At 32.9% G+C, this 11,549-nt stretch overlaps 1 protein-coding gene across 1 annotated transcript in view; it reads right to left on the bottom strand.

Moving 5' to 3' along the window:
• Positions 1 to 744: 744 nt before the first annotated feature.
• LOC105621410 overlaps positions 745 to 11,549 on the bottom strand; it is a 31,955-nt gene continuing 21,150 nt past the window's right edge. The window contains exons 18-26 of the mRNA XM_012202880.1: positions 10,746 to 10,890; positions 9,483 to 9,617; positions 9,238 to 9,388; positions 7,877 to 8,004; positions 7,657 to 7,794; positions 6,616 to 6,764; positions 5,279 to 5,630; positions 2,505 to 4,000; positions 745 to 1,005 (exon numbers count right to left, since the gene is read on the bottom strand). Of these exons, the coding sequence (XP_012058270.1) occupies positions 745 to 1,005; positions 2,505 to 4,000; positions 5,279 to 5,630; positions 6,616 to 6,764; positions 7,657 to 7,794; positions 7,877 to 8,004; positions 9,238 to 9,388; positions 9,483 to 9,617; positions 10,746 to 10,890 (2,955 nt within the window). The remainder of the gene's footprint in view (positions 1,006 to 2,504; positions 4,001 to 5,278; positions 5,631 to 6,615; positions 6,765 to 7,656; positions 7,795 to 7,876; positions 8,005 to 9,237; positions 9,389 to 9,482; positions 9,618 to 10,745; positions 10,891 to 11,549) is intronic.

Below are 11,549 nucleotides of genomic sequence, written 5' to 3' on the forward strand. Positions count from 1 at the left end.
TACTACTACTACTACTACTACTACTACTACTACTACACACACTACTACTACTACACTACACTACTACTACTACACACACACACACACACACTACACAACACACACACACACACACACACACACACACACACACACACACACACACACACACACACACACACACACACACACACACACACACACACACACACACACACACACACACACACACACACACACACACACAGTACATGTTACACATTTATTAATCGATTATGTCTCATATACTTCATATAAACATGTTTTCTACTGAAAGGAAAATTCCCTTAATGATCGTGACATTTTCCTTGGTTATATGTATAATATGAGTGTCGCGCGCAATAAAGATAGAGAGATTTGATTATTTTCTTATCCGAGTACGCATTGTTTGGTGCAGTAATGGTATACCTATAAACGATAGTAGTCTTATTTTGGTTTAATAACTATGAAACTTATTTTGGTTTAATAACTATGAAACAGTGTAATAAGCGAGAATAACAATATTTTTGTTTAATCTTTCGAGGTCTATTTTACTATAACATTATCAACAATTTCGAACTATCTATCGAAATCGGTTCTTAGTTTAGTATCAACATTAAACTTCATATTCTGATCTTAACGCTAATGGTTTATTAATCCTAACACAATTGTTAAATATATCTAGATAATCCTTCTCGATTTTAAATTCTCAACGAGAGATGCAATTCTTTTCTTTATCAATGAGAGTTATCCTTTGACTACAACTTTGATGTTTTTCGGCAAGTTTGTTGTAGAACCTTTGTTGACACTGGCGGCTGTAGGCCTCATAAAACTATGACCCTTTAAGCCGATTCGTGGTTGCATTAATCTGCTCTTTGTTGCGTATGTCTTATCACCAGAAGGCAGTCGACTTCCTAAGATTGATTGCTGACCTACGCTGCTTCCACTGCTGCTGCTACGCGAGGCGATCGGTCGGCCCCTTATAACTTTTGGTATGCCAGGCACCACCTACCAATTAACAATAAAAATCAAAAATCTCGAATAAAATATTTTAAATTTGTTTTGCAAAAAAAAACGTAGAATTATGTCATTTTTTTCCGTATATCAATTAATTTTTTGGCTATATTTAAGCTGAATGCGAAATTGTATAATAGTGGACAGAATGGTTGCAAAGCTTTTTCTTCGATGGATTTCGGAATGCAGCTTGCTCACCGAGCGATTGATCCTTATAGATCATAAACTTATACATATATTTAGTTAGAATTATACATATATTAGTAAAATAATCACAGTGATCTATTAAAAAAATTTGTTAAACAGGCTGTTTTCATCGAGGAATAAATTTTAATGTGTTATTTGTTGTAGTTTTTTGACTTTATCAAATTTAACAATCATACTTCTCAAGAAGGAATATTCACAATATATGAATTCTACCAAATCAAAATTACCTTTGGTTCCATCAAAAATACATTGACTTCAATTTATTGTTAATTTGCTGAAGATGGCCTAAAACCGAAATGTTCGTATGTACAAATAATAATCAAAGAATCATGTCAGCAACAAGAATTCATTTGTATTATTGACATATAATATATACACTAACATTAATTGTGGTGTGTTCTCAATTATCTTTAATGCTCTATTATTATTATTATTTTCAACATTGACAGCCTATAAAAATATTTCTTCTATAATTTTATAACTTTTAAAAAATTTCTCAGATATTTTTATATAAATTATTTAGGATATGTCAAATCATCTTGCTGAAGACATATTTCTAAGGATGTTAATAATATATTTTTCAGCTTCGACAATTCCTGATGAGTAGGACGACATATTTTAAATATTAGAATTACTGTCTATAGAAATTTGAGGATTTAAAATTATTTAATTTTTGATATTATTATTATTATTTTCTATAAAATAGAATACAATTAATAAATATACGCGGAAAGTCCAAAACAAGACAAGATTCTCTTTGAAACACACAATGAGAATATATTGAATATAATAAGATCTTTAAATTATAATTTTGAAGCATACAAGAGAACTAAATGGAAAAGTATGATTTGAATACTATGAGATAATTTATAATCTTCATGCGATTATATATAAGATACAGCAGAGTAAGAAATATACATAATGTTTTATTTAATTTTTACTTAACGTAATGATTTATTTAAAATTACGAATCTGTTTTATTAATAATAATTAACTAACTGTATTAACATTGATTATATTTGGCTATCGCGCCAGTACCTTTTTAAGATCTTATAGGGCGTATTCACACCTGATTTCGACTTTTCCGTCAAGATATGAATGCATCATTAGGCCTATTCTTTTTGGTTGAACTTTTGCACTTTTCATCTTTCTTCCTTTTCTCTCTAGGAGGAAAGAAAAAGAAGAAAGATGAAAGGTGCAAAAATTTAAAAAGAACAGGCTTCTTGTTGAATATATATAATATAAAATCCTCTTTTTATTTAGAAAGATATTTGAATTATATCAACCTCGGATTCTTTTTGGATGCTCCTCATTGCCGGTCCAATGTTGCTACTGCTGTTGTTACTTCTACTGGCGGGTATCTTGCTAGTGCCTATCTGACGAAGACTTGATCGTCTTTTATCGACCGCGTCTTTCGGTGGCAACGGTCTGCTCAACGGACTGTTTTTCTTCAGATCATTAGTCAGCGCTCGGATAGCCGAAGTATAATTCTGCAGATGCACGCGATTCGCGGCCAAATTCCTTACCGTATTAACGGATGTCGCACTGTTCAGCGAGCTCCGCGAACTGCGTAGACTACTTCTCGAACTTGAACGTTGCACTTCACTTTTTGAAACTCCTGTATCGTTCGGTAACGGTACTACATTCGAAGTTCTTTTCAGAGATTCGATTTTTCTCAAAGCAGAAGATTCGTGCTTTGCACTTGCAGTGCGTTTTGGCAAGAAGTTGGATTTTTCCGATGCGTTCCTCGCGATTGTTTTCTCGTTGAACATTTTACTGGAAGCCGGCATCAGCAATTTGTCGACGGATGATTTCCGGCCGTCGTCCATTACTGTGATGACGCTACGTCGAGGATTTTCGCTGCTATAGCCACCCAGTTCAGCTGGTGAGCATCGCATCAAGTCATGCGTGTCCGTCTCGTAATTGCCGGAAGACGTCTCCTGGCTTAAAGTTTCCGATACGAGACTTTGCGTTTCTTCAAAGCCTTCATCATTTAACTCCTGATCTCTGCTTTTACCAGACAACGGCGATGTTGTCACACTTACATCAGGAATGAATCGGTTGCGGAATACAGAGTTCTGTCGAACTGCGATCTGATCGCACGAATCGTCCACAGTCCGGACATTCTCGAATTCTCTCGTGGATTTCAGATCCGCACACTTTTCTTCTTCTACGATCTCAAGTACATCGTCCTTTCGATCGTGCAACGAGTTTCCGTTTCGCGAAAAACCATTGATGATTTCCTGATTTTGATTCACTTGACTAGGTGGATTGCTAGACAAACGGACTGCTTCCTTTACCTGGCTTGGATCGATCATGCTCCGATGACGTTCGCGGCTTGTCACTGCTCGCTCGGTAATCACTGTAACAGGCTCACGCGATCGCGATTCTTGCATTACCGGACTCAATACGGTATTAGTCACCGCTAACACTGGCAGTGGTTGACTGACAGGAAGTCGCGAATTTCTGTGACTCATTGTCGATGTTGCTGTCGTCGGCTCTGAATCCGACAGACACTGAAGATCCTCGTCAGAACGCGCGATCTCCAGAGCCGTATCGCGTCGCTTCAATTTATCTTGCCAGATACGCAACATGGTGTCTGCGTCCTCGTGAAGGATCTCTTCATCTGCCTGGGCGAGACTATTAGGTTGCTGCACCGTCGATTTCTCGTCGTGAACCATTTCAAGACTTGATACATTTGATTTATCTTTATTCCCCATGAGATCTAGGGTCTTCCTGTACCTGCGAGTTCGTCGCGTCGCCGAATATCTATCGAAGTTACCTAAGAACCGAGATATATTATTATTTTATTAATTGAAATTAATTTATTCTGAATCTTACTTTTTCTGCTTTATTTATTTATTCTGAACTTTTGAAATTGCGAAATATATGTATATTAAGAAGACATCTGATTAAATATTTTGTATATTACACAATAGTCTTGAAAATCATCAATTTTGTAAGCATGAGTGCGTGCTTCTTCATTCAAATCTCTCTCTCTCTCTCTACATTTTTCTTCTTTCCCCTTTTATTAAAATAATTAAATATTTTTTTGCTGTTATTACAGAAATAAGCATCATTGACTTTTATGCAATACAATAAGCGATTACGATAGAATTCTCTCTTTATATTTTGAAATGTCTGACAAGAAATATCTCTGGAAAAGCTACAATTATCCTATTTTAGAGTTTCTCAATTGTATCTAGAAATGTTCTGAAAATTACTGGATAATTTTTGTTTAAATAATTGAGTACATCACGATGATAGTCTGCAGGACATCAAGCTTATAGAAAATGAATGTTACATTATATATATCGAATTCCAATTAGCTATCTTCATCTCACAGTTTTTTATTTAATTGGAATTAATTAAATTCATCTAGATTCAATTAGATTTGAAAAACTATATTTCTTATTCAAAATTTCGAATTGAGCAATATTCAAAAATGCATAGAAAAAGTTAATATCATTTTCAATTTAAAGACATAAAAATGTATTTCATGCTTATAAATTCTTATAAATAAATAAAAATACATTTGGATTGAATGATTTACTTTAATGTTTTCGAATACGTGTTCCTAAAAATTTGAATTTATTTCAATTTATGTTAATTCATTCTCGTTTATCGGATAATTTTCATTATCGTAAAAAAAAATGATGATATTTGTGCAAATAATACAGAAATTAAATCCTTATTCTCTATTTTACTGCACTTACTTAGAAAGAACAAAGGAGATGACTTTGTTTGACGTCACATCAGCGCTTACAGCGCATGAGAGATGGTTTAAAAAATTTATAGCGTAAAGCACTTACGTGTGAGCATGCAAAAGTAACTACTATAGTTGTGTTCCGTTTCACGTACGATGTGTATGCTGCATTATTTATCCTTGTTATTCACCGAATATTAAACAAGAATAAATGATACATTATGCATGAAACAGAACGCAGCCTATGTTATGTCCTGTCGTGAACTATATTCTGAATACGCATATTATTATAAGCGCATTCTCAATACAGGTCTCTGCTTATATATCTTTTGTTTGTTTCCGATTTATGTTTACCGGTACCGAGATCCGTGCCAATCCACTTTGATATTGCAGTCTTTGTTTCTCGACCCTGGAGGGAGCTGTTGCAACGTTCTCTCTTGCAAGGTTCCTTTTCCACGGGTTTTACATCTTTTGAAGGACTGAACAAGCGTCTAATTGCCGGTGGCGTCTCGATATTATCTGAATCGATCTCAATTTTATCATTGATTCTTTCTTTATCCGCGGATTTTCTACCAAGCTTGAAAAATCGTCGGGTTGCAGGTGCAACTGTGTACGGTTGCCGAAGATAGATCGTCAATTCGTCTTGGATATCTAAATTTATTACATCATTGATCTTGTTCTTCTTCCTGTCTTCTTCTGTAATCGCCTGTGTAATGTGAGATAATCACTTAATTTTCTAATTTTTTGAAAGTTTAATACATTTTGAAAAACATTTGATTATTTTTTGTCATATTTAGAAAAATTTTATTATCATTGTCTTGCTTATGAATTATTATATACTAAATTGATAAAAAAATATAAACTTAAATGACAAGTTTGATTGATAAGTTAATAAATAAGATTGATAATAATAGTAACATTAATAACAAAAGATTTTATCGAATTTTAAAAAATTGAATAATATTGGGTCGTTCAGAAAGTTCGTGCCAATGTTGAAGGAAATGCAGAAAATTTTAATTTAATAAATGTATACTAAAATTTAAATTTTAGTCGGCACGAACTTTCCGGACAATCTAATACAAATGGAAGAAAAAAACATATTATTAAAACATATTATTAAAAAAAACATATGTGACTTTCCAAATTACATAATTTTAAAAAATCACGTACTGAACAATTCATTATGATTTACTTATCTTAATTGTATGATTTCGTTATGTAACTTTGTGACGTGATTTTTTTCAACGGAGTTTACATAATTTGCAGCTGTTTCAGATATCTTATGTATGTATAATGTTATTAAAATATATCTACGATCGTCAGTTAACATATTATGTTGTCATTTTTACAATTGTGCTGATCCAATTTTTCGTCAAAGAGTTTTTTTAATCTAAAATATTTTCTTAAAAATCATTTGTAAGAAGTAATTATTCCTTCTTCAACAATTTCTTAAGCAATTTAATATACTAATTCAAAGACTATTCGTCATGAAAAACTAGTATTAATTATAGATGATTTTTAAGTTTAGAATAAAATAGTTTTAATTTGTGATCAATTGTTTAGTCTAAAGTAACCTTTTTTTTACTATTTAATATTTACTATTTTACTATTAACAAAATGGATTTAGATATTTAAAATTAAGATTGATAAATTGGCAAGTAGAATTGATAAGTATAATAGATTTTATTTACCTGTAGAGTGCTCGACACGAGTGCATTTTCCACACTGGGTTTTGATCCATTTTTACGAGAATAACGTGGATCAGTCTCTTCCGTACTACTTGATAAGTTCAAGCTCGACTTTCGCCAGGGAGACTTATCCTGAGATGATATTTGAACTTCTGGAATGAAGATATTTGCTTATACTTATCAATCATGTCAATTGTCATGAATTTTCTCAGAAAAATTTTCTTTCTAATAATAAATAAATAATAAAGACAATGGAAGACAGCACAGGAATCAATGCGTAAATTACAATGTGCAATGAAAATATTCATTCAATGACACGAAAATTAAGTCACAACATTTTGTTTAACATAACATGTACATTTCAGTTCTATTTGTAAATTTTTCTCATGAGCCGTATAGTGACAGAAAAGTTATAACACTTTTTTTTCGATGGATTTCGAAATACAGCTTGCTTACCGAGCGATTGATTCTTACTTATGAATTTAATCATTTATGTTCAACCGCTCTACGAGTAAACCTGAGTTCCAACATTCATTGAAAAGAAGTGTTGCAACTTTTCTGTGACCAGCTGTACATCCCATCTCCTTTCCCTCCTTAAAAGTAGCCGCATATCCTATCTCTATGGAATATGCAGCAAAAATGCAAGAATTTCGAAAAGTTCTTTTTTTAACACGAAAAATAAGTATTTCGGATTTCTAATATTTTTTTCATAGTAATATACAGTACAAAATTTTTATTAGTTTATTTGTCGTATTTAAACATAAATAATACTTAATAAAGTTTTTATTAGATGCGGCGTATACCGAATATACTAATATAATACCGGGTTATCTTATCATTTTTCAGAATTTCTATATAAATTTTGAAATATTTTTTAATAATTTCTATATAATTTTGTAACCTTTTGAATTTCTCATACTTTTTATAAAAATTGAAGTATGTTTATTCCGATTTATCATTTTAATTTGCAATTATTGTATTATATATATCATTTATCAATAATGACGTTATAAAATTATAATAAGTTTTTTTATTTGCAGTCACCTTCAATTGCTTCCATTGTGCGCATCACATCTGTTTTTTCGACGGATGGTCGCCAGTCGTACACTTTGGAAGAATTTCTTTCTTCGAGCATAATTTGATCTTCTGAAGTGTTCATTGGGAAGCTCTTGCCTTCGCTTTCTGTAATCGCATACGTCGAATGTTAAAAATCTTAGCATTAAAAAAAGTTATTTCAATATTTACGAAAAATAAGTTTGCTCACCTGAGTCTTCAAAGGATCGTCGATTCGCTTGATGCAATTGTTTTGTTCTTTTCTGAAGTTGTTCATCCGCACGATCCTCCTTCTCGTTCTCCGACAGCCATTCCTCGATTTTTTGTCTCCAGGCTTTCCTGATTTTCATAAAAGATAAATTAATTGAATTTTACAAAGAGTTTCTTTTCTATTAAATTTTTTTCAATTAAATTTTTTTTCTATTAAATTTTTTAAATAATTACCCAGAAGACGCTCCTCACCTTCAATGAAATTATGCTCATTCGCATTTTTGTATAAAACAAAAGAATCTGGCAATAAAATCTTGTGCTCAGTGCTCCCTCGAAGCGAGATATATTAATCGATCGATTAAAGTTTCTTGAGTTGTTAAAATTAACTATTATTAAGTTAGGAAATCTGTTATATCGATGCCATAAAGGAAATTATATAAATTTGTTTTATAAATACAAATTGATATATAGTATATAGTATGATTAGTAAGTAAAAAATGGAAGATCTTTGCGTTACTTTGGTGTATATAGGGATGTGGTCGAGTTATCATTATGAATGCTTCGAAGTGGTAATTCAATCGCACCTCATGGATGTGATCCACTTAAGGAACTCCGTATAATAAAAGGAAACAGAAAACAGAGAATAAAAATTTCAACCTATCAGAAACTGTCTATTCCACAATACATGATTTCTGATAGGTTGAAATTCTTATTCTCTGTTCCCTGTTCCTTCTATTGTGCGGAGTTTCTAATGCTGCAAATTTTTCGTTGACCAATTAGAAGAAAAAAATTTACGAATTGACCAATCAAAGAATACTTCAAAGCATTTGCAGCGAAGTGAATCGCATCCTAGAGGAAGTATCGCTTCGCGCCGCGCGTACCACGAATGATGGGCATATTATTTGGCACTCTTAGCAATAGTAGGCCTAGTGGACGCGCTTATTCCGCTATTTTTAAAAATTAATATTTCGTTAAATATTGCGAAAAATTGAAAATGATAGAGGACTTTTCGGTTCAGTTTAGTCCTCTCTGTGTACGAAATATTTGATGGTTATTCTTTGAACACTTTGTATAAATATAACTGCTGCGTAATCTGTTGACAGTAATCATTACACGTACTAATACTCCAGTAATAACCTCAGCGGTGTAATACCTACCGTGTGATTCGCCAATAGTAATTATTACACCAGCAGTAATATCCTCAGCAATAACCACACATTCGACAATCTGTCTTTTCAATAAGGGTACCATTTTTTTTTTACTCGTAGATTTCCTCTTTATTACGAATACGTGATCATTCAAATATAAGAGCGCAATTCAAAGACTATTAAATTGATATAAATTACACCGTCATCAACTTACCCAGTTGACTTCGCTTCCTCTTCTTGCAAGAATGGTTTACTTTCCGCAAGAGGAGCTGGTGAGCTCGGTCGTTCCCGATCTCCTGAAAAATCTGCGTTTAGCAGGTCCCCTCTTCGCGATTGCCCTCGAGCTCTTCGCGCCCACGATCGATCTTTAATATTTTTCAAAGGAAATTTAGTTTTGCTTTATAATAACAGCTTTATAATAACAGCTGTAGCGTTGGCACATTAAATATTATTAAATACCTAAACTCCCCCATGATTTTCTCTCTCGCATATTATCCTGTCCAGACGTTCGTAAGAAATCCATCAGATTTCCGTCATCATCCTCGCAGGGTATTCTACTTCTGCGCCGACGAAGCGTGCCATTAGGCGTGATATCTGTCAAATGTTATGATAAAATAAAATATTACGATAATAAAGGCGTGATATCGCAATTACAATGTAATTTATTATTAGTTAGCAAACAACTCAGGATAAATAGGGGACTCCGCTTCAATAATCTTGACTCTTATATATTATTAAGGACACTCTCCTGAACATTATTCCAAAGATATTAGTCGCTCCTTGTTCTCCATTAAAATGTTATTAACAAAAAATTTGACAATATAAATGTTTTTAATATCTTATAGGACCGTACATAATGACAAACTGTAAAAATCAATGCCTTAAACAGTCTAAATCTTAAATGCTTGTATAATTCTGTGTGAATTTATATACTACGTATGTAGTCTTTTGAAACGCGTGTCGAAATGATTTTTCGATCTTAAAATACTAACTCTACTAAACTATCGCAATAATATCATGAGTTAAATTGATTATCAATTTAACAATTTGATGCTTTTTCGCATCTTAGAACGATCTTAATAATACTGAGTGAAATGATTAAAATCTGTAAATAATTAATTCTTATTGTGAAAAATGTTACCTCGGCCGGGAGTCAAACCCGGATTTTTTCTTCCGTTCTAAGCCTCTTAATCTATCTCAAGCGAGACTAAAACAAATTTGAATTGGAAAATGTCAAATCAATTGTAAGTTGCTATCACGTGGCCAGATATAATGAGTGGTACTCATAATTCAATGACCTTTAGACGTTAATATCTCCTAAAGTATTGCGAAACTTACAAAATGATAAAGAAGTCAGTTCAATTCGCTCTACCTACTCAGTAGCGATTTTATAAGTCGGGAACTTCCTATAGGAAGGAAGTCCTCCAGAGGAGCTCAATATTAATGCGCTCTTCACCCTGAAGTGAACCGCAAGAAATGTATTAGCAATGGATCACGATATGATGATAACCCTTAAATCCTCTTTAGCTCGTTTGTTAGTAATAAACAATGAGCGACGGTTAAAATCTGTGGAACGGATTATTCAGGAGAGTGTCCTTGTTAACGTATATCAAGATCATTGAATCTAGAATTCCCTATTGTCAACATCGAAAAAATAACGTTTTAAATTGTTCAAGAGATTTTTAATTTAGCAATTTTTTTTTCAACATGCAAGTTGCATACCTGGTGAGTACGTATCTTCTTTGATAGACTGATGATCAGAACCGCCGGGGCACGAACCTAAACGCCGTCGAATGTTCGGTGACCCAATGATGGAGACGTCTTCATCTGAGACGTCAACCGCTGTAATACCGCAATTTCTTCTCATCTACAAACATTGTTGAAAACTTTTACCCTGATTTTCTATATTGATCGAATTTAAGAAAAAATACATTGTATATATTACTAAAAAGTGTATAAAGCTTCATAAAGCTTATTGAAACATTTAATTATGTCACACAGCATGTACGTTTTTATTATACTAAATAGATGTAGCAATGAAAGTGAACTGAGTTCATGGAATCTTATATACGATCTAATATGGAACTACCTGTATATTAATCAAAGGAGGGTGTTAAAAGTGTTGATTTTAGCTTCCAAAATATATTTGAATAGACCTAAAAAAAATCATTGTTTGGGTCAAAGAACAATCATTTGGGAAAGTGTAAACATTGCCAGAATTGCTTAAATATAATAAAAAGTGACATTATTCACGTATATGTTTAATAAATAAAAAATGATTTTAGTCAGAAACATAAGTACATTCTACATATAAAGAATGTGGACTATTTTAGCACTATTCAAGATGCATCACGTGGAGATACAATCCGCTTAGCATTCCTTGACAGAGATCAGGACTCCACAATTTGTCATTCCTGTAGTATTAGCGATTCCAAATCTTCTCTATTATGCGTGCATGCGCATGCGCGCATGCGGTGTGTGTGTGTGTGTGTGTGTGTGTGTGTGTGTGTGTGTGTGTGTGTGTGT

Source organism: Atta cephalotes (assembly GCF_000143395.1).
Source record: "Atta cephalotes unplaced genomic scaffold scaffold00033, whole genome shotgun sequence".
Classification (NCBI taxonomy): domain Eukaryota; kingdom Metazoa; phylum Arthropoda; class Insecta; order Hymenoptera; family Formicidae; genus Atta; species Atta cephalotes.